At 31.6% G+C, this 25,107-nt stretch overlaps 1 protein-coding gene across 2 annotated transcripts in view; it reads left to right on the top strand.

Moving 5' to 3' along the window:
* Positions 1-20,299, top strand: part of LOC134530716 (probable glucosamine 6-phosphate N-acetyltransferase) — a 44,029-nt gene extending 23,730 nt beyond the window's left edge. For both annotated transcript variants that reach the window (XM_063365824.1, XM_063365825.1), the window contains exons 4-7: positions 636-766; positions 6,517-6,578; positions 11,884-12,072; positions 13,800-20,299. In XM_063365824.1, coding sequence (XP_063221894.1) covers positions 636-766; positions 6,517-6,578; positions 11,884-12,072; positions 13,800-13,836 — 419 coding nt within the window. In that variant the 3' untranslated portion in view covers positions 13,837-20,299. The remainder of the gene's footprint in view (positions 1-635; positions 767-6,516; positions 6,579-11,883; positions 12,073-13,799) is intronic.
* The last annotated feature ends 4,808 nt before the right edge of the window (positions 20,300-25,107 follow it).

The raw sequence follows: 25,107 nt of genomic DNA, 5'->3' as shown, positions 1-25,107 counted from the left end.
TGGTCTTGTGTAAAATTGTTTTGGGATTGTGAAAATCCAAGAAATTTGAGATGCAAGTGTTTTCTTCAAGAATAGCCCCTTAAAAAAATGATTTATTTGGACAGAGTTATAAATTCCCTGCCTAGTCCTTGGATGGTGGTAACCTAAATCATTCAGGTCATTTAAAATTAATCATAATAGTAATTTCATAATTGTTTGTCATGGACATGATGGGAGAAACTTAAGGTTCTGCCTGTTAAATTTATCATGATAGGTCTCTTGCATTTTTTGTCTAAAATTTTCTCAACTGATATTTTCTAAGCATTATCTAATTGCAGCAAAAATTCATGCAAGTGTTCATAGATATAATCACATGCAGATCCTTTTACAGCTCGGAAATAATGTTTAGTAAATATCAGGTTGGAAATTTGAGACAAATGAAAAAGCGCTATCTTAATAAATTTATAGGATATTACCTTATCAAGTAATATTGACAGGAAAATGAAATAAGGTTTGTAAAATTCAGAGTCACTGTTGAAATTGGCTTCCACCTTGTGGAGCTGTAGAGTGTGGGTTGTGTGTCTCCGTGCATCTCGGTGACGTGTGAAGGGTTGCAGCGCACGAGGGCGATGGCAGCTGGTTTTCTCTCTGCGCAGGACGCTTCTTCGCCATGAAGGCGTGCCCTGACACCTACTTCGTAACTGTCGTGGAGGACACGCAGACACACAAGGTCGTGGCTGCTGCCTCGCTCATCACGGAGCTCAAGTTCATCCACGATTGTGGGCTGGTTGGTAGAATATTAGCTACTCGCATGCAGAATTGTGAAAAATGGTTTTCGTGTGCCACCAAACAATTTAAGCAGTGGATTTAATATGTTCAGTCAGGTGTGTTAAATCTGTGAATATTTTTGTTTTAGTTAGAGTTAGACTCTCATATTTTTTTTGTGCATTTAGAAAGAAGACACATAATTTAAATATACTGTTACGATTTACTGCGGGTTCGTAAAGGATAGCCCAATTAAAGATTTTTATCACACACAGTTTTATTTATTGCCACTATTTACATTACTAGCTAATAATCTAAAAATTCCAATTAATATATTGTACTTAAAAAATGTTGCTTCCTCCAATCACTCCTTTCTCACAATCCACACGCCTCGCTGGGTTGCACCTCTGGCGCAACTCTCGCCGCAGCACCCCTCGTGGTCCTCCGTCGCAGGACTCCGTCGCCGCACTCCGCCGCCGCTGCCACACTTCCCCTTCGCCGAGATCCCACTCGACGCCTCGCTCGGAACTTCGCTCGGAACTCTGCCGCGCCCGCGGCACTATCGCCCGGAACTCAACTCTTCGCCCTGGAACCTTCGTCCAGGGACTTCGCCACTCTATCGCCCGGAAACTCCGCCGCGGGAAAACTCCCGACTTCGCTCTGAACTCCACTGACTCTCGATCGGCGTCCTCGGGCATATATATAGGCCCTGGCGCAATTTCCAAACTCTTTGCTATCTTCCAGGAGCGCGTGGTGCATCTCATGTTGCGGCAGCCGCCAGCCAGCTCTGCACCTGCACGTGTCCCGGCCTTGCTCACATTCATAACAATACATACAGCCCAATTTGCATCTCACTGACTGACTCATCTAAAGTTCTAAACAATTTATAACCCACTTACAGACGAGCTAGAAACTTGTGATTTTCATAATAGGTAGATCTTGACCTGTAACTGGCGCAAAAAATTCTAAAAACTTGAAAAATATAGATTTTAAATCCCTGAAAAAAATTAAAAATTATCAAAAATCTACCAAGACAACCCATCATAGTATTGTATCTATAGAAAAATTGTCATGGCAACACCATTGATTGAGATGATGGAAAATCATTTAAACAGTATACCCACAAATAATTTCTATAAACACATTTATTGATGAAACATGCTATAAAAGCTATTTGTGACAAAACACTGTAATATCACTAACCAGCGAATTTTGATGACACAATTTTTCATGCTTGTGTTCATGATGGGACCAATGGTTGTTTATTTGTAAGCCATGGCCACAAATTACAATATGTGAATACAGAAAAAATGTTGCTCTCTTCTATGAAAGATATATTGTTGCTGCGGAAATGTATTGAAAAACACGCCGTCCTCAACTATTGTAGTCGAATGTTTTGTGCATGTGAAATATCTTACAAATCTAACATGCATTTTTCATGTTATGTTACTATTGAAAGAGTGCATGGATTTAAGTTAAAATTAATTTTACAAGCTAGAAATGAAAATATTGGAAGATTGGCACACTAAAATGTTAAACAGTTCACATCCCGCTGTAGGTTTCATGTAAATATCTAACCTTATGTGATGTTTTAAGTTGTATTCGAAAAAATACCATGTTAATGATTTAGGTTTTAGTTGTTAACCAAGTATTTAATCTCAAAGCAAACTCCTTAAAATTCATACATGTAGTAGTCCGTAGTCACGAATTATGCCAAAAAATTTAATTAAAAATTCTTCCAAAATTATAAAAATTCTATTATTATTCTGTAAATGCAGATTTTTGATCTTCAAATAATTACATTAACTTCACTTAAAATGAATGGTTGGTTTAGGTACAGTTCGAACATTCTAAAACATTTTGACAGCTCATTAGGTTATGTTAATTACATTTAAAATTATGTAAAAATTATTTGAATGGTTTGTAAGGTGAGATTTTGTGAGCTAATCAAAGAATTTTTTTCAAATTTTTTCCCATGGAATATTCTTCACTTTAGAAAATTACTTTCACACCAGAATTCTCAAAACTATTTAAAGGCTTAGCTCTAACTTTGTCATGCAGTTGGTCCATTTAGACATTAAATAATTGTGATTCCAATCATGTTAGTAACCATTTTAAGGATGGAGACCACAACTATTTATTGTTGATTAAATAATTATTAAAACCCCTTCATTGAGTAATAGAAAATATAATTTTTTGTGGAAAGTTAACATTTCTCATGTCACGCATATACATAGAACTGTGCACCTGAACTACAGTCTCCCTTTTGCCTTACCTGCTCATGAATAAATCAATTTAATTCATTACCTGTAGTAGAATAAACTTGAATCCTGGTTAATGTATTAAAATCTACATATAAAATAATGTGCTGAACAAATTAGGGCAGTTCCATTTAAGATGCATAATTATTTTGTAAGCATTATGTTAGATTAAAAGTATAAAACTATTTCAACTTATTAACTGGGGAAAAACAAACCCCAGAACACACAAATACAGCGACGCATCTTAAAATTCTAATAAACGCTGTAGAACTTAAAATAAATGCATTTAAATTTTAAAATGCTATTTTACTTCATCTCTAACCATTGTTAAATTCCCCATTGTTAAAATTTTTTGAATTGGAATATGAGGATGAATAGCAAGGGACTGTATAGTTGTATAAAAGTGTATCAAAACTCATGTGAATGTTTTGATGCTAAGCTCCTAAAGAGCAAAAGATAGATGACCTTGAAACACCTTTTTTGAGTCGATGCAGACCTTTCTTCAGCCAAAAAAACTGTTTCCGTGCTTGTGCAGCACCCTCAATCATCAAATTTAAAATATGTTAGGCAGCTCGAAGTGCATATATTCCTGCCAAATATAAAAACTCCATCTGCCCTATAAACATGTAAATAAATAATTATTCATTTTTAATACATGTATGTAAAACACACAAAACGTGTATTTTTCCACTAAATATACAGCTATAGACCCCATGGGGTGTTTGGGAGCGAAGCCCAACAGCCACAATTAGTGATGAAACTTGTGTGAATAGCTGTATAATTTGAAAAATAATAAAAGAATTGTAAAGAAAAATTCCAGGCTGGCAACTAAATTATTCTGACTGCATATATATGTATTATATGTATGTGTGAACAGTACTATTACATTTATGGCAGTCAAAGCACTTAAAGCTTGGACTAATACAAGGGTCTCCAAACATTTTAGCCTAAGGGGCACACCGTTTCTTCCACTAAGTCCCAAGGGCCAATACATAGCTAGCTCATCATACCAGCATACTGTGAAACTATGGTGGCCCAGATACTGGGCACATCATTGATGGTCGCGGGTCGGTGTTGGCCCACGAGCAGTAGTTTGGAGATGTATGGTCTAAATGCTGATTTGATTATTTATTTTTCTTGTCATTATTGAAGTGAAACTTCTTTGGGTGCGATGGAAGTAAAATTTCAAGGCTGAAATTTTAATGTAACGTTTTCGTGAAACATTATTGTGAAACGATATCTGATGCTAAAAGGTTGCGGACAGTAAAGAGAACACATTCCCTTGAGCGGGCTCCATGTAGCGGCTTGTGACTAAGGTTGAACCCTACCATGCTGCAGGGATAGGTGGGCCATGGCGCTAGGGATCCGCCTGTGCCTGAAGCCACTGTGACTTGCTGCATCTAGTAAGGGATTCTTTGGGCATATGGTAACACAATGGGGTGTGAGCTTATTGTGCACCGTGCCACGGGCTGCATTCGCAAGAAAATGGTGTTCTTTCAAGTATGCATTATTTTAATTACATTTATATACATATCAGTATTGTTTAACAGTATTACATGAGTATTGTTTTAGCTGTGTAACTAAATATTATTTGCTTGTATAATGCTTTTCATGCTTTAGTTTGACTGGGTGGTTACAAATTATTATTTGATTAACTAAATCACACACCGTATTATAATTATAAGCCCACGAGCGTGTAAATATATTAAGTCCAACTAAGAATATGCTAGTAAAAAAATGTTTAAACTAGGGATGGGACGAATCCACATTTTGGTTGAATCCGAATCCTTGTTCGAATCCTCAGTGTTTTTCATTGAATCTCGAATCCCAGTCCCACACTTAACTTCACCACATGTTATTAAAAAAAATCACACATTTATTTAAAAAAATTACATAGACCTAGGTATTAAAAAAATCACATGTGTATTTATAAAATGATAAAATAAGTGCATAGTGTATACACCTGATATAAAATAGAGACAAATAACCTCAAAAATCACACACGTAAGTTTGCATCTGTCTAATTCTCTGTTAAATTAATCCTTCCTATGTTTTCAATAAAATACGTTTGTATAATATACACCATTTAAAAAAAGTTATGTTTTTTTCTGCAATATTATATTATTGGAGGTTGGAAATGATCGAGTAGTTATGCTAGTTGACAAAATGCAGCGTAGTTTATCTTATGTTTGTGCTATTTCCGTTACCTTAAAAATATAGTTTAGGTATACAATTTTCAATTACTACCGTATTTACTTGTGTATAGCGCGCACCACGATTTTTGCAACAAATACCAAAGAAAAAATTTATAATTTTGCTCTCCATAAATAAATTTTACTAACATTTTGTGGTACCTGTTAAGTAATTACTTATGAAACAAATGATTATTTACATTGATGTGTGGTGATGTGTCAGGAAAATACTTAAATTAAATACTCTTCCACCTGAAAGCGAAACTTTGTGGCATTCTGTACCATCTGAAACGACACGAGCAAGCTAAACTCTGCTATGTAGACGGAAGATAATGAAGCGCTGTATCGTCACAACTGGTACAAGGGCGGGAGGGAGGGAGGCAGGCAGGAACGGGACTATGACCATCAAGTAACCTTGACAATTGACAGGACTAAACACCACCACTCCCGTCACGCTACGTTGCTAAGCTGGCGTGGAGGACCAGATGACTCACAGGTAGCAGCTGGGACAAGGAAGCGAAGGAAGTGGGCGGGGACTGGTGACAACATTCTCTCTCTCTTTCTCTCTCTCTCTCTTTCTCTTTCTCTCTCTCTGTATATAGTTATATTGTTATATATATAGTTATATTGTTATATATATAGTTTTATATATATATATAGTTTTATATATATATATATATATATATATATATATATATATATATATATATATATATATATATACACATACACACACACACATATGTATATGTATATATTTCAGTATTTTTAATTTCCCAATATTATAAAATATTCCACATGGTTTCATTAGCATTTGGGCCTAGTATTCAGTTAATAATTTTGTTTTTAATTTGATGCATGGATGATAAAAGAGCAAGACAGTCATATTTACTGACATATGTTTGTCTGTATTCGTTTTAGTGACACAAAATCACCGTGAGACTCAGTGGACACTGTGAAACATTTAAACAATTCTGCCTGCAGTATGTTTTAATATAGTACCTATGTTTGAAATTGAATGTTATACTTTCCCTGTACCAATTTATTCCATTTGGAGAAACAGTCATAACTCTGAAAGTACTGCCACCTAGTTTGGCTTGTTGAAGTTGAGAGGCAAGTGGAGTTTGTAAGCACTGGGGTTTCATTGGCCATGACAGCTGAAGTGTTATGATACATAATGGTTGCACCAATACACACATATTTCTTAAATAGGACTGTATTTACATGAAGGGAATGTGCCATTATACCCTTTCTTTTTAAAAATCTTGTCATTGAACACAGTGTTATGCTTGCTGTACCAGACATGTAACTGTTCACAGAGAGGTCGGCTAGAAGATGTGGTGGTCAACGGGGACTACCGTGGGAAGCAATTGGGAAAATTGTAAGTATGTTTGCTGGCATCTCCTGGCAATGATCGTATGTTTACTGTATAGCAGCATAACAAGTCTTTGCCTGTTGTACCAGCATGTCTGGCTTGGAGAGTAGTATGTTTTATCTATATACAGAATTTTACCATTATCTCATCTGTGACATGCCTTAGTGTGGACCATCCTTAGGGCTTCTACCACATGCACAAGTATGGATAATCGCAAAGGCATTGTAGTGCATACCAGTTTGACCGAACATTTTGTAATCAGCTTCCTGACAGTCATTTCTTTCGATAAGGCACACATGTCATGTGCTTTAGGTGGACCCCGCCACTCAGATAATTCCTTATGTACTGTCTACCTGTGCCCTACGTTTTAAGTAATAAAGCTGCCACCAAACACTCATCCAGGTAACACCTGTGTTGTTAGAATGGTAAGTGGTGTCTGCATGTATTTCACTGTGATTGGGAGGTACCTTTTCAGTTGTTGTAGTGCTCGTGGTGTCAGCACAGACCATAACTTTGAGTAACAGAGATAATCAGCTCTTAAAATATTGTTAATTCTGATATATGTCCCTGGTAACAAAGTGGTTTTCTTGAATGGCTAATCCAATTAATGCTCATTTAAACACTTGATATTCAGCTGCATTTGGCCTTGGGAAATTTGAAAGACTGGGTTATGTAGCTTAACTGCTTAACATATTTTAATAACATCACCTTTATGCTTACACTTGTCCAATAATACATAATTATTGTGGTTTATTTATATTGTTAGATTAGTAAACCTACAAACCTGTCCCCATTAGTATTGAAGAGGAAGAGCAAACCTATCTGTAAGCCCTTGTTCCTTGTGTGACGGACTAAAAGCTGGGCTACTATCACAACAATAGTATTTCTTCACTTTGTTGATTAACTTTCCCTCTCTCCTGGATCCTCACCTTGCCCATGACTCTGGAGCGTTGTTCAGCTTGTTTGCAGGCTAACTACCTGCCGAAGAGTGGAATTGATTATCTTTAGCATAGGCATCACACACTAATTTTTGGCTCCTATAACCCTTAAGTACATAAATATTGACTTTTTCTTTAAGTCATTAAAAATATTAAGTCTTGTAATCTCTCCAAAAACAACGGATGATCATTCACTTGAAATGACGAAGGCGCCTATTAGGACCGACAATTGAGCCGAGTATCACTGCAGAGTCCAATGTCTGGCAAAAAACTAATCCCCATAATGGTTCTTAAATACTTTCATCAGTGCCTTATTTGGCAGTTCGCCTCCTGCTTTTTTTTTTTTGCTAGGTCCTATGAGTATCCTCAAGGCTATAGTGCATGCTCAGATCACGTAGACTTTCTGTTGTCCCTTCCCACCCGTCTTGGCCAGCTCACACGATTTGCTGCAATTAACAACAAGCGCTTTATTGGCATAGCACTTCCATCTCTCCCCCTTTCTGTCGTGACTCGTCTTGCTGTGCGGCCATACTGGATGGCTCTCGTTGGAGGTGACAGCAGCTTGTCAGCTTGTACATTTGAAGTTTAATGGCTAGAGCCAAAATTTTATGGTGTTAAAATAAAGTAAATTCTGTCATTAAAAAGTGTGTATTGTTTTTTACTGACTTAAAAAATAAAAAAGAATGTAATAATAATTACATATCAAGCAAAAATGTTAAGATATTTTTCAAGGGACTGGATGCTAAAAACTTCTTAACATAGAAAACTAAATGAATCCGTGCAATCTGAAGACGTGCTAAGTGAAGGATAGGTGTATATTGACAAGTTTTGTTGTTAGGGTTTTTTATTTTTAAAGTATCAGGCATTAATTTATAAACTTAATAAAATATCAGAACAAGAAATGGTGTCACAGGACCTGCTAAAACTATTTAAGCGGAAGGAAAAAAAAAGTTTATTTATTGTGTAGTTTAAGTTTATTTCTGGTGCTACCATATTTTAAAATTTAAATTATACTTTTTATCCTTGTCTTATTATTTCAATGCTACTTATTATAATCAAAAAATTAATATGCAATGTTAAAAGCCCAAAGTCAATTTACTTATAAATTTCCTTGTGATGTTTCTCTGTGGGCCATCAGCCATGTCTGTATGGTATCAGTTATAAACTGCTTTTATTTACTTTACTTTGAAAAATCATCATACATAGAAACTAAATATTTATTTTTTTGCTTTTTACATATATTTTAAGTTTTTAATGAAAGTATAAACTAAAGAGTAATTAAATAAATTTTATATTATAAAATAAAATACGTGGTAATTTAAGTAAACTTTGCTGCGTCATATGTTTTGCCCTGCATTTCGGTGATATGTGGTGTATTGACTTTCAATTTAGCTGATATTTCAGTTTTATCGCTATTAACATGTAATCTTGCCTTTATTAATGGCAAATTATTGTGAATACATCGTCCCCAACCTGGGCATCGTCGAGGTGCCACATATTCTCCGCTCCTGATTTCTCCCAGCAAGCCATCTGCCTTGCTTGAGCTCAACGGTACTGGTTTTGTTTGCTATCACAGTTAGCTTCGTTTAATGCTGGAGCTTGAAATGGGATTCTGAATTCCTTACAAAATATATTTGAGTCCTAAGCTGGGTCTGTGTTGAAAGCTCGAACCCTCAAATACTGTGTGTGCTCCTTTGAAATATTTTACTTTTAAAAATTAAAATAAACTATAAAGTTAACTGCTGCCATGGCTCGGCTCCTGACACCAAATACAACGTACATGTAGCCTGTCTTATACTTATTCCAATCAAAAACCAGTTATTCTTATTACTAGTTTTGTAGTTGAACTCTTCTTGACTGAAAGAAAAAAGTTTGAGTTCGGATTGCCTGGAATACACTGTAATAGGCAAGTGCTTGGTTCTTTCTGTGGTAGCCGTTCATGCACTTTCAGTAGGACATAGAGGAAAGAGAGGTAAACCTTCCCGTGGGGCAAAATCACAACCAATGAAATGTTGCGCAGTGGAGAGTGACCAGTTAGCCTTGACATGTCAAATATGAGTCTTGAGTATATGGATCATCTTGCTTAAAATGTAATGTAATGTAAATGTTTGCATTCTGAGAGAGTTGGCATTCCTCCCCTTTTAAGTGAACCAAATGGCTCATATTTCTTTTTCATTCTATTAGGTAGATTTCAAAGAAAGACTGCCTATTGTAGCAGTTACCATGGTATGAATACTGAAAAGTTTTTATATAGTTTTTTTTTTGTTTCATGGTCCATAAACCCAGAAACCATGTAATCAATTCAAAAGTTCATATAAATTTGTCTATTCATAAATAATTATATATATAGTTTTTATGGACACATAACTGCTGTAATTTTGCACATATAATTATAAACTAAAACATAAAATATTCTTGGTTGAGTTAGTTAATGGGCAAAATTCAACCAAAAGGTAGAAATGGGGAAGGTTTTTTGAAAAACAGAAACATTGGTGTAGCTCCCATAATATGACTTGCACAATTGTTTGAATGTATTATAGCTTGTTAGCGTAGCACCAAAATGTTTTGTTTAAATAAATTTGATATGGCACACCATAACTTCAAGGTGTGGAAAAAAAGTGGGTTTGAGGACAAAAAAAATTCATAACCCCCTTAGTAGGCACACAATTAAATCCGTTCAGAGTTTTAGTAAATATTATAATTTTTATCAAAAACTTTTGTCTGAAACATTTTTTGACAAGCAAACCATTGCTTCAAGGAAATAAAACAGGGGTAGAATAAAAAAAAAAATTCACAATTTCCATACTATGTACACAATTAAATCCATTCTTATTTATTGTGAAATCTTAACATTTTATCTTCAACTTTAGTCTGAAATATTTTTTTATACGACCAACCATTTCTGCAAGGGGTGGAAAATATCAAGAGTTGGACTAAACAATTAACAACTCCCTTAAGTAAGCGCACTGTCATAGCCGTTCAAATTGTTTGTAAACCTTGTAAATATTATCTAATACTTTTGTCGGAAGCAATTTTTGATGCAATCAACAATTTCTGCTGATGGTGAAATAAAAAGATATAAAGGACAAAAAAATCTGTAACTCCCTTATTGGGTAAACTATGAAATGTATAAAAATTAATTGTATATCTTTTAGATATTATCTAAATTTTAGTCTGAAACAATTTTTGATTGGAAAAACCATTACTGCAAGTGGTTGAGAAACATGGGGTTGGAATAAAAAAAAGAATAAAACTTCCATATCAAGTATACTATCGAATCATATTACATAATTATTATCAAAATATAAAATATAATCTAAAAAAAGCTTTTGTTTAAAGTTAATTTTTATGTAATCAATTATTACTGCAAAGGGTAGAAATAACAAAGGTGGAAAGGCAATAAAAAAAATCATAACGTTTTAGTAGGTATACTATCAAATCCGTTATAAGTTCTAAAACATTATCAAAAGTTCAAACCATTTTTTAAAACCTTTGGCTGAAATAATTTTTTTTATGAAAAAATGGAATATAAATGAAAAGAAAAAATCAAAACTTCCTTGCTATTAGATTTGTTAGAATTTATTTTAAACCATCATAATATTATCTTAAAACTTGACTAAATAAAATTTTTATACGACTGATAACGTATTAGTGCACTGGATGAAAAATAACATGTGAAGGTCAAAACAATTCATAACTATCTTATGAGGCATAAGTGTGTAATTTTTTCTTAGCTGTTAGTTAAAAATATTTGTAACATTTTTGATGCATGGATTATAAGAATATGTTTTGTCAATCATTTTGGAATATTGAAGAACATATAGGATGTCCATGAACATTAAGTTCTTAAAATGTTCCAAAAGTTTTTATATGTTTCCAGAACATTTCCAGAAGAAATAGGTATGTACTTGGAAATCTACCTATTCCTGATGGCTGTGCAGAAAGGAATTTTTTTGAGACAGATTTTGTAAACATGTTATGTGTTTAGTTGTCTAGTATTTGTGTACATGTAATAGTGTTTTTGTGTTGTGCCTAAAGTTTTTCAATTGTTGGTAGGCATGTCATAGATTCAAATAAAAAATATAACAACAATGTTTCCTAGGGAAATAATAAACATTATATCATTCAAAGTTATTGTGGTATTCAAAAAAATGTAAGCCTGAGCAGAAAGTAGTTTCTATTTTGTACACAATGATGGTTCAGTTTTAGTTTTTAAACTAATTTCATAGTTAATTAATTTCACACGTTTTACTCATATAATTTTATTTTGTTTGTCACAACCAAATGGGTAATCCTGCTAATCTGTATTTATGCTTGTCACTTTACATGCATTGTCAACATCTGTAAACATGCTAATCATTCTTATTTTATAGGATTGTTATGACTGTCACACTGCTGGCTAAGGAACTTGGATGTTACAAGATGTCCTTGGATTGCAAAGACAAGTTGATTCCTTTCTACACTTCACTGGGTTACGTTGACGAGCCTGGAAATGCCAACTCTATGACGATACGATTCGACTCGTCCAGCATCCTCAAGGGTTCTGATATCACTGCGAAACTGTAACTATTTTGAATGTTGATTATACTTTCACATTACTCTTGTTAGTTCAGAGGTATTCCATTTTTTAATTTGGAGTAATCCAAGCCCTTCTATTAGAAAATAATTGTGTATTGATATTTCAAATGAAAATTGTAATCTTTGAACTCTGTTAAGTATTTATGTTTACCTCTTTAGCAGACATTTTTAAATGTGATATACACTCTCTGTTTTTAAAATTTTGGGATATTGAACTGTTAAATTTTTTAAAACATTAGGATGAATACAATTATCTGGTTTAGAATGCCACAAACACCATTTTTATCCCTCTTAAAAACAGATTTTTGGATGGCTGTAATTTTTAATCTATATTCATTTTTATGAACACATTCAAAACTTCAAAATGTTTGTTCCAGGTAACTGTTGAGTTTCACTAGCTTATTTTCATTTTTTAACTGGTTGATTCAGTATAGGAAGTACTGATTTTCATTCATTGAAATAAACTTTGTTGTATACCATAACACTGAAAATAAATTATAGGTCACCAAATTAAAAAATACAGTTACCATTAATTGGTTGAGATGGCCTGTATATGGTGACACTGTTTCATTTAGGGTAGTTTTAAATATTTAAATATATTTTTTTTCTATGAATGATTGCTGTCAAATGAATATATATTATTGTTGATCCTAATTAATCATGCATGGAAATATATTTAAAATTACATTAATTGGAACATTTTTACCCTACAGAGCTGATCTCAACGAGATAGAAAAATTCTTCTAATTATGTATAGGCATACCATGTTATGATAAATTAATTTTTTTCATCAAGTTGGCAAAAATTTTTTCAACAGGAGCAAGTAGTTACTGTTCCATATTGTAATTGTTGCATTTAAAAATAATAATCAGATGCATCATAAAGCTGGAGACCCTACTAGTCTATGCTCTTTAACTCGGCACATTCCTAATCTGGCACCTATTGAGTTGCTCGCATGTTTAGGATGTTGAAATGTGCCAAATCCAATAAAAGCTTTAACTCCGCAGAACTCATAAATTAGTTATTGTGTAATGATTTTTTTGAAGAAGAAATATGATACACAGGCACAGCATGTTCTCACAGACATTTTTAAACTTATTTTTCTGCAGAAAAAGTAAATGCAATTTTTACCCACAAAGTGTAGCATTCAGCGTTTGCAGGCAAAGAAATAAAGCACAATATGTAAATAGGCTATTATGTGGAGAAAAAAAAAGATTGCAGACATGCATCGCAGCATAGAAAAACACCCCATTCAACAAAAGTTGCACGCTGCGAGTAAGCAATATATTTCATGCGTTCAAGAGAAGTCCAACGACGCAGTTAAAAAGTTACAGAACACAGATTTGTATTTTTTCTTGCCATAGAGTAACTTATTACAACTTGTTTTAAATATATTTTATATTAATTTTTCTTTTATATGTCCATTAAAACTATATGAACATTCAATAATGCAACAAAATCCCCAATTATTCACGGCCATGGCCTCAAACTTGCTAGATTAAAAAGTCTATTCTGTAATAAGAAGTTAGGTTAATGTTAATAGAGCTGGTAATTAAGTTAAAGCATTATGTATGTATGTTTTATTAATTTTTTTTTTTTACAATTGATGAGTTGGAAAAAAAATTGTATTAGATTTTGTGGTAATTATAATTATTTAATTTGTTTAACACTACCTCATAATTTTTCTAAAATGCTACTTATTTGGTTGCAGCGCAAGTGTGGCATCTTCAAACACAAGCCACAGCTGACACATTACCCAGCATGCAAAGTCATCTAACCTGCATGAATGGGAACATGATGAGGTCATGTTTAGACCTTTATGGGTGAAGTTGCCAATGCCATTTTTCATTGCATAATTTTTATCTTGGACAAGTTCACAAAAAAAAAAAAAGGATGAAATACATATGTATTGTATGTATTGATTGTAAGTTGAAACATCAGACATGTTTGTAATTATGATGTGGTTGTGAAAAGACTAATTTCATTCTGTCCATAAGCTGGGAAAATATGCTGGTGACAAAATGCTACAACTTTTTAGCTAAATAAAACAAAAAACTACCTGGTTTTCCAATTTCATTATCTCCTCAGAATTAAATCCAGATACATAGGTACTCCTTTTCATCGGTATGCTAGTTACTCAGGCAAATGTTATCTAAAAGCAACATCAACTGTGGATCAATTTCAGTACTTCAGTTCATGGAAATAATTCAAGTGATGTCATTCAGTAATTTTTTTCACAGTATTTTAACATATTTTATTGTTCTGAATATGGTGTGAGACATTGCAAACTATTTTATTTATTGCTACATTAGAATTGCTCAGCTAATATTATTTATAAAACATTATATAAAATCTATTGCTGGGCACTCTTATAAAATTCAGTGTACTTAATCATGTGTTGGTTCTATTGAATAGGAGGATTGGTGTACTTAAAATTGTGCTGTTTGAATTTTCTGTGTAGGTATTTTAAATATACTTATGGTGCATAATTTGTATACTTGCGTTTGTTTTTGTATTTGAATGTCATAGTATTTGTTTTTAATTTTAAGGAAAATTATAATAGATTTATGAAATTTTATCTAGAGCTTGTAAAATGTTTATTTTAGTATAACTTTACAACAAAATCAAAAGGAATTCCTATAATATGGCTGTGTGTAAAACAAAATATTTAAAAATTTTGGTTAAAAATTTAATTTTAAAAAAACTTTGTTAGAAACCATTTGTATTGGCTTTGTATGTGTTTCTGTTTTAATAATTTGTGTTTTAAATATTGCATAATGTTTTATGTTTAATGAATTGTAAAATTAGCAATGGTCAGAAGTAAAAATTATTTTTGTATCGTAGTTGATTCAAAAATACTCAATACTTTTGATTCATCCAGCTTGGTTTATCTTTTCTTTATAGTATATAATTTTGCTGTAAAATTATAATTATGCAGTTTAGTACTATACAGTATTTAAAAAAAACTGTGATTGATAAGATTTTTATACTTACCGTACCTTAAGTTATGGCCAACATTTGTGTCTTGTAAAATGTTGGTATTTAACTGTGTATACATAGAGTTATCCTTTTGAAAGTTAAGATGGCAGCATTCCTAAAAAAAAATATTTAACTACTGAAGATTTAGAAACAATTTAGGGGAATTTTTTTTTTTTTTTCATTGGTTACACTGTAATGTTGATAGATGTCCCTGAAAACTTGAAACTTGAAAAAGTTTGAATATAAAATTTTCAGTAATTTTTGTGTATACTCTGATATACCTCTGGGAAGTGATGCCTGTTTGTCAGTATTAGACTTTAGGTTTGTATTCTCTTTCTTACCCAAAAAATCTAATTTGTTTTGTCTTGGGAAAGTCTGAAGCTAGATGAAAACACTAGTTCCAGTTTACATTCTGATTTATTTCATAAGCTTGTATGAGAGTGGCTATGATCATGTTAAAGCCAGCCCCACACGATACCTATGTTCTGTTAGCACGCACGCCTGCGCTCATGTAGGTAAACATTTCAGCACCCTTCCAAGGGGCCTGGCTCTGAGTATAAAAGCTTTAATACTCAAAAGTCTTAACTAAAACCACACTAGAACGTGTTCTATTTTTCTTCTATATCCACGAGCCGAAGTCGTCAAGATTGCAGACCCACGTGTAGCAACATAAACCAGTATAAAGGCATTTTTCTTAAACATGGGAGGTCATACCAAATGTATTGGTGTGCCAAATGAAACTTAAATGGTAGTGAAACTACCCTGGAATATTTTTGGTAGACTAAAATAGTCATAGAAAGAAGTTATCACCTGTTTTAAAATTCTATAACAGGCATTACACTATTGATAATACAATACATAGTCTCCTTCAAAAGTTTTATTGGTGAGAAGCGCAAGGTTCGTGGTCCAAATCTCATCACTGGTAAAACTTTTTTTAATAACAGATTACTGGATTATAAAAATTGTGCTTAAAGCATACATGTATTAATACATTTTACTTGTTTATCTAATTGCTATATTATTAATTACACAGCTCAACCAATTGGTTTGAGTATTTCATGTTAGGTAGCCTATATCCTTTATTTTTACTTAAAATTAATTTATATTTTCACAAGTAATTTAAACAAAAAAATTGATTATCTAATTAAAATACCTATGTTTATTAGGTAATGAATGTCCATAAATTATTAATGAATAAACTATCACTTCACACTTGTTAGTCTTGATGAAAATGCGAGGTGGATTTTCTTCACTTTTAAATTTAAGTTTACTATGGGAACTATTACTATTACTAAAACTATCTTAAACTTTGCATGTTTCTTTGTCTCACTTGGTATCAAATATTGTTAGCTACAATTTTTTATAGTAGTATAAAATGTAAGTAATCAATTAACATATATAAAATATGTTAATTGTTAGTATTTTGAACTATTAAAATGAAATTAGCACAATGAATAATGTGCATTAGCTATATGAGCTGCTGATTAAGGTAATATTATAAATATAACATAAACAAACTTCATTAAAGAAAATACAAATTCCCGTGTATCCTTTAAATTTTGTTTTTCCTAAATTGTGAAACTAACCTACCAGTGAAAATTTAATCTCGTTAATTTCAAAATTGCTCTGTAGTTGTTTTTTTAAATATTAAACCAAATTTGTTATATTTTTTTGTAAGTGTAGAATAGAAGATAAAATATCAAAAATCATTCACCATGTTACATAATTTTTAAAATAGTCACAATTTCCATATTTTTTCAGTATTTTGTTAATTGGACAGCATCATGTTTATCCTACCCCGATATGCTTGCTTTTGTCAGCAAATGCCTTGGCTGGTTTTCTGTTGACATTCTATGTATCCTGTGTATGGAGTAAAACATTCTTTCTTTTCTTCTACTATACAAACTTGATGCCCACTTTTATACCCATGGGTATAACAGAAGGCATAGCAGAAATTGGGCATCGTGTGAGGTGGGCTTAAGCAGAATATTTTTATGAAATTTTTTAAGTGGTTTTGTACTTAATTTTGCTTTTCATGTTTTCATCTTGTCTAGCATGACAGAAATGAACTGTGTTAATGTATATACAATGCTAAGGAGTTGAGTTTATAATCCTAATAATTTGTTCATATTATTATTGCAAAGCATTGGCTATATATGTATATTTTTTTCTGAGGTCTAAAAGCTACACATGTATCAAGTTTACATTTACTCTTGTTTTCTAAAGTCAAATAATGAGTATGCATACACTGTCATTTTGATGCAAATTTTTTTGATTAAATATTTGAGTGTAGAATATGTTTCTACAATAATTTTTTTTTAAAATACAGAATTAAGAGAGTGGTACTTTTACTTGTGTTAATAAATAAGCAAATGTAACTTGTTGATCTGGAAGTGTTATTATAAGAACAGTTAATATTTTACAAATCAAATTAAAAAATATAGGGAAACATTTTTTTTCTCCACACTTCACAAGTGCAAAAATACATTAGGACAAAAAACAGAAATATAGTATGGAACCCCAATAGAGTGATGTACAATGCAAGGGGAAAAAACTGGCTATGCATTTTCTTATACCAGAAAAAAATTTTCTTTTTTGTTTGAAGAGAATGATTTATAATTTTTAATTGTCACAAATAATTTGTTACAAATAAAAATCATGAAAATACTATGTTGTAAAAAACAAAATCCCAATTTTTAGATAAATCTTGGCTTCATATGAGTCTCACTTGACATATGTATTAGTAATGAATAATAAAAAAAATTATTTGAGATGTTGAATGGAATATTAAATTATTCATGAGTAACAAGTATTTTTTTGAATACTCCCAAACTCCTACTAACCAGATGGGCAAAGATTGCACACACAAACTCCCTTCCTTTACACCTATGAGTCAATTCTTAATTTCATATTTGTCATTGCCATATTGGCAGTGTGTTTTACCTTATCAAAGTAGTAAAAATTGGTCATATTGGCAGTTTTTTTTACATTATAAAAGTAGTAAAAATTGTTATCATTGATTCGTTGTAATTTTTTTTCATAATGTTTGCAGCATTTATAAATTTTTGTTTGTAGTTGTGTTGTAACTGTAAGAAGTATTAAAGAATTTGATTAGCATTTTGATATGCTTAAAACAGACTAAGGATAATAATTCTTTTTAAAGACCTCTGCTACCCAGTTGCATCATTGGTTCTTCAGTGTTGGATATTTTATAGGCGACTCATTTTATGTGACTTAGAGTTGCCTACAAGCTTATGGTTACAGCAAACTGATAAGGTATGTTATCTCTTGATCATTTTACAGAGTCTGCATGGTCTAGTTTTTCAGTTATTTTCACTTTAAAACATAAACGTATGTATGTGTTAGATATTGTGCAAACTTTCTTAAAAAATGGACATCTTCAGTAGAATACCATTAATAAGTGTGGGAGGCATCATGAACAGGCCAGAGTATAAAAACTAAGAGGTGTACATGCTAAATAACAGTGTCATATTAAAAGATTTTCCACAGCAAACATAGCTTTTAATTGTAGACAGTATTTCATACTCAAATATTAATAGTAAAGTTTGAAGAAACATTACAAACATTTTGTGAAGCACATAAAAATGTATTACAAATATCACATAGTCATTTGCTTTAACAAGTGAAACAGCATGTTCAATAGATACTGCTTACAAAGACAACTATTTCCATGCCAAGAATTCAAAAATGGTGCCTAACTACCCTCAGAAACTGATGAGAAAAGCAACATTAGGTACCCTTCACGCTTGGCGCCACAGGATACTGCATCAGCTGCTTTATTCTTTTGCTAAGTTTAATTACTACTTGACTAAATACTCCATATTTACTCTTTCTAAGAGAGACTGATTGTTTGCAAAGAGCAGTGGCTTTACATATTATTTATTTTAAAAATATTTAGATACTACATACTTGCTTTTTATACCGGTTAAGTCTTAAATCATAAAAAAAAACTACACTGGCAGCAAAAGCAACCCTTGGCAATGCCTTCTCACCAGCACGTAACTCGACAATACATTGTGGCTTAAAGTCGTAAAGATTACGCCTGGAATAAACACTAAGAATAAGTCTGCAATACCACCAACATTCACTTTACAAGAGCTATAGATTACATCAAGTTATGAATGATATGTTTTGAGGCTCACTTTCATATATTTTAGAACATGTCAAATTGAAAAACACTAAAACAGTAGTAAAAAAATCAAAACTAAAGCAGAACAATTATTTAACGATCCTTATTTTTGTTTTATTTTAATATTCTAAGTTAGTGCAGTTAAACTGCTTCATAATCAACATAAAACTTAAATGTTTTTCTTATTTCTATACCTACCAATACTACAAACAATCCAGTCATTCAGAAAATAAAAAGTCACACACATAGTTGCACAAAAAATAGTCATTTGAACAAATTACTACTACTGATATACTCCTAAGAAGGCCATAAGTTTAAAAGGTTTATAATAAGAAAAAAACACAAATTGTTTTTTCTTCTATAATTTAAAGAAGCAGGTGTACTTATCACATCCTACACACCACTGCACAAAACACAGTACAGTATGTGTGTGTGTGTGTGATCATTATCAGCATACAAGCAAGCATGACTGCAATGGAAGAAACAACACTATTATTTATATATGAAGCAAGGTATATAAGGTTTTTAAAAACAATTATAATTAAATTATATTGATGGTTTGCAAAGCAGTTACATTATTTAAAGATGAAGGAATATATCCACTACACTATGTAATAATATTTCATTTCTAAAAGAATGATGTAATATGTTTTCTTATAACTGAGATGCATCAAAGACAAAACTAAAGTACATACCTATACCTCAATATGTTTGAGACAAGAAGAAAAAAGGTAAGCAAATGTGAATGGTACCTAATTATTATTTGCAAAACCATGACACCAGTGAAATAAGTCTCTTTACAATGTTAGACTACAACATCTAACTCTAACTTGTGCATTGGAAACACAAAAAATGCAACAGCAAAGTATATGAAAATTAATTGACTTTTCATTTCATGGTTTTTAAACTCTGCTACATTGGCACAGCCATCAAATTATGAATTATTTTTTTAATGTCTCTTCATGAAATACTATAACATAATATAATCCTCATTCTAGATTTATTGCAAGTTTCTACAACAGCTAACTATATATTATATATATATATATATATATATATATATATATATATATATATATATATATATACACACACACACACACATATATATAAATGGCACTGGTACACTGACAATCAATTTTAGAGGTGACTGATCATGACAAAAAAACATCCATGGTCGAGTTTGCCATGATGGCTCCAAATTAAGTCATACGGGTGTATCGTCTGTTTTAAGCTGCATCTTTTGTTGGAATTTCATTTAATTATTTTAAGTGCTGTTCGCTAAGACAAAGTATACATTATAATATTATTATATAGTACTATTTGGTTTCCCGTATTTGACGACTCATTATGGATAAAATTTTAAGAAAATTACGTAATGGCCAATAATACAGACATTAAAAGAGACAGGAAAAAAAATGTAAAGACAACAAAAGTCAAAGAGAGTTTTGACCATTAGTAGTAAAGAAAATCACAGAGTTTTGACACTTTGAATACACACAGAACTTTCAAGTATAATAATATTTGAGTTTATTATAACTGCATTTAAAATTAGCTCAACACTACAATTTATAAAATGTACATTAAGAATGTGGCAGTTTTATGCATTATGACTACAACTCTTTTTCTATTAGGTAATGCAGTGAAAAGTCTTAAATCTGGCACATTTAGGGCCACGTACCATATTAGATTAGCAATTTTTCTGGATTTTAATGTAATAGTAATATAGTTTTAAAGGGATTTCCAAAGAATAATTAATGTATGGTAGAATGGTATTTAAAACAAGTTGTAACAAACTGATCTATAGAAAGAAAAAATGCAGATCAGCATTTGTCTTCTTTAAAAAATCATTATGGAGATATATGTGAAAGGCAACCCCCTAGAAAACAGGAAACACTACTAAAATGAAAATCAACAGCGACAGTAAATGACATAATACAATCTCTTGGACATATGCCATTGTAGTTTTCCACTGTTTGTCATAGTAAAAATTCAAGAATGCAAATTAAGAAAATGAACACACAACCCATAGAGAACAAGCCTAAATCAGCTATACATAACACATCTTAGGGTTTATCTATCTGTTTTGACATTTTGTTTCATTTTCTTTGTGCACTTAACCACGTTTATCATTATATCTGCCAATATTTGAAATACATTTCAGAATATAATTTTTTTAAGGTATTACTACAAAAATATGTACTCAGCAACGCCTTTCTTCAAGGATTGTGACTGTTTTGCGGTAAACGGACAGCTAACTTTTAACTATATTTGTCCTCAAACTTCAAGATGGCGGTTTGTATGAGCACAAGTCAAAAATTATTTGTGAACGGTTATATTTCAACTATTAATATCACAACCATATATCAACTAACAATATTTTGAGCCTCGGCACACATCAACTGTTAATATCTCGGCACTCTGCCTTATCGCACACGTTTTCAAAATTGTTTATATTGTATATTATTATCGTCGAAGGAGTTTTCAATAGAATGGCCTAAAGTGATATCATTATGGTGGAATTAAGAACATTAAAGAGTAAGTGCAGTGTGTTGTGGCAATATTATGAAGAATATTAAAGTTATGCAAAATGTCTGAATGTCCACAGAAATTTAAAAAAAAAACTATGGTTAACCTCAAATTATGTCCTATTTACATTAATTCCATTAGTACTATGAATATTTAATAAATTTTTAATGTTCTATTCAAATAAAAATTAACTCATTTGGCCTGCATAAAATATAACAAATTTGACGTATTTTTACAAGCCTGTGCTATGGGCAAGATTAGTTACTATAGAACGCTCTAATTCCATAAATTATTACCTTTATTGTGTTTTCTTATACAAAAAATCAGTCCCAAGAGTGTGATATAATTAATTTTAGGCCCGCTTAAATAATTAAAATTAAATTTAAAAAACATTTCTTTGATTTAGGGGAAACAATGAATGCAATGAGCTCACTGAAGAAAGAAATACAGGATGATTCAATTGTAAATGAAAAAGTTCTATAAGCAATATATGTATACCTACAGCACCAATTATAGCACAACACTGAAATCCACATGAATGGTGAAGGAAAAACCACTACCTTTACCCTACAATTGCTAAAGTTGCAGCCAAATATCTTGCTCTGCCTTCAACACAGGTAGCGAGTGAGAGGGTTTTTTCAGCAGCTGGGAACATGTTCACCTGTCGACGAGAGCTATTCTTGCCTCACCATGTAGATGGACTTACCTTCCTTTGCAATAATTTAAAATTAGTGTAATAAGTGATAGCTTCTCAGTTCTCAGTGGAGAAGTTCTGGATTGTTTTATTTACAGTTTATAATTGTGTATAAAACAAATAATTCTGTTGCTATCCTAATTTGTAATTATCTTCAAAATTATTTTTACTGATAGTGTGTTTAAAGTAGTTCATGATTTGGTAAGAATATTTTCATTGTTATTTTAATGCACATCAAGAGGGACTCATTTATAAAGATTTAATTGAAAAAGTTTAACATGACTGTATTAAGCCAATAAAATTGATTTACATTTCGGTTTGTTTTCTGCATCATAGTACATACATAAGTATACATGTTTTATTGTTTATAGTAAATCATTTCTGGTAATGATTTAAAAATTACTAAAATACTCTAATTTTATGTAAGTAATTACTTGTATTAACTAACAAGTTTTTAACTTAAAAATTGTATTAGTTGAGAAAATGCATTGCCAGGCATTTAATTTTCTTTATTTTACACAACACTATTATGGTTCCATATAAATATAAGATTTCTCCAGTATATATCTATTTTTGTTTCATTTTACTGTTTGGCATCAATTTTTTTTTATTCCACAGATGTGTAATTTTTTAAATTGAATTTTTGAATTAGTTTCTAAAAATATTATTATTCGTGAATAATTTGATAGAAAAAAAAAAAAACAGTATTTGCAGAAGCCTAGTGTCCAGCAATTATCTTTTTAAGTTTTTATGCCTTGCGCTGGCACAAGTTGGTAAAAAAAATTTCACCTCTTTTAGCTTAGCAGGGATTCAATGGATGGAAAAACAAAGGAATGTGCTAAGCTCTAACTGTTTTCTGATTTTTTAAAAAATAACAAATTTAAAAGTTAGATATAACAAAACATAAAATGAAAGTAAACTTATTTTTACGGAATGAAATAAAATTTTTTGAGTTTTCTTAGACCTACATAATTTTAAACTACATCTAAAAAAAACTTCTGTGTACTGTTAAAGATTTTCTCTTCTGGGATACTGCAACTATGGGATGGATTTAGTGGATTTTTTTTCTCAGTGTTAAAACTTATTTAATAAATTTTACATTTTTAAATGGAAAATACTAAAGGAATCACTAAAGTGCGACCAAATGCTTATCTTGAATTTTCGAAAAACAAACTCAATTTCTTTCTTCCAAACAGACACAAAATAACTCTATCTCTTTCTCCCAACCAGGTGTAAAAAAATAATGATTTCAAAATGATATAAAATTGTGTAAATGTTATGAACCAGGCCTTTATGTTTCTTTCATTAATTGTTCTAAAAAAAATCATTAAAAATTAGTTTCTGAAGAATTAGCCAGTGAGTCAAAAAGATTTTAATTTTGTGATAACAATAATTGAAACTTAAACCAGATTAGATTTGATCTCAAACTATAAAAAATGTTCTCTCAAACCTCTAGTTTCATGTTCAAGGACTGAAGCTACCTTCCGAAATGCTGTCCACAACTATCGCTAATGGTTCTCGTCTCAATTATTTTTATCAATAGTAATTCTTTCTATCTGTAACCAGCAAATATTTATGTTTGCAAGTATTGTCTATGAGATCTGTGAAAAGCACATAAAACAAATTCTGATACTGCAAAAATATTATTCCTTACAATTAATTTTGTTTTGCCAATAACCTCTGTCACTTGAGCTCAATTACTTGAATATCTAGGTTGTTGGTAATATCATAGACTCTGGCTCTGATAATCCAGTGAAAGTTCCTTATCACAAATCCAAGTTTATGCCTTCATCCTGAGGCATGATCCTGTATACCTTGAATCTGAGGTTGAATCACAGAATGCTTACCATTTTAATTTACTACGTCAAAAGATTCTGGATAGAGCTATAAAGATTTACAAAATTTTGCTGACTGATATGCCAACACAACTACTGCTAATTCACAGATTCTGAACCAATAAAGGAGAAAACACATTTTGGTTAAAATGTTTTAAAATAAATTTACAGGATTACCCAAAATGTCTCATTCGATGAAAAGCTACACGTATTTTAGTTTGCATAAACAAAAGTGAGTTAAAAAGAAAGATAACCTAAGATGAACTGAATAGGATTTCTTTTTCTCAACCAGCAGTAATATAAATACAAAAACAAGTGAGTGCTTGTCTAAAGTTCGCTGTCATTAATCATTTTACAATAAACAATTCAACCCAATTTATTAAAATTGGCTCATTATAGAAATCATTTAAATAAACTAAAAATTACATAATTCCTAGATTATTATTAGAAAACTTTTATTTTAAAACAATTATTATGAACATTTCTTTGCATGTAAACCTATTGGTGATTTCTGTTATTTGTAGTGGCAGCCATTCTCTAAATAAATCAAGTTTTTTTCATATATAACTTTACCGTGCTGGTGATATATTTATTTACGATATATTTGATTCAAGAACGTTATTCAAATACAGGATGTTTAAGTTTAATATGTATGGCTGGTACATAAATATATAGCTAAGAAATGATGCAAGTACAGAGTACAGATTTACTCACAAATGAGTCACCCCTTCGTATGGGTCGCATCCTTAATTTTGGGGGAAAACATTTTTTGTTCACGTTGAGAGCCGCCCTCAATATGAATCGCGTCATAAATCTGTATTCAGTAGAATAC

This window comes from Bacillus rossius, chromosome 3, assembly GCF_032445375.1.
Source record: "Bacillus rossius redtenbacheri isolate Brsri chromosome 3, Brsri_v3, whole genome shotgun sequence".
Taxonomy (NCBI): Eukaryota; Metazoa; Arthropoda; class Insecta; order Phasmatodea; family Bacillidae; genus Bacillus; species Bacillus rossius.
The sequence above is the reverse complement of the archived record's forward strand: the minus strand, read 5'-3'. Positions and strand labels throughout refer to the sequence as shown.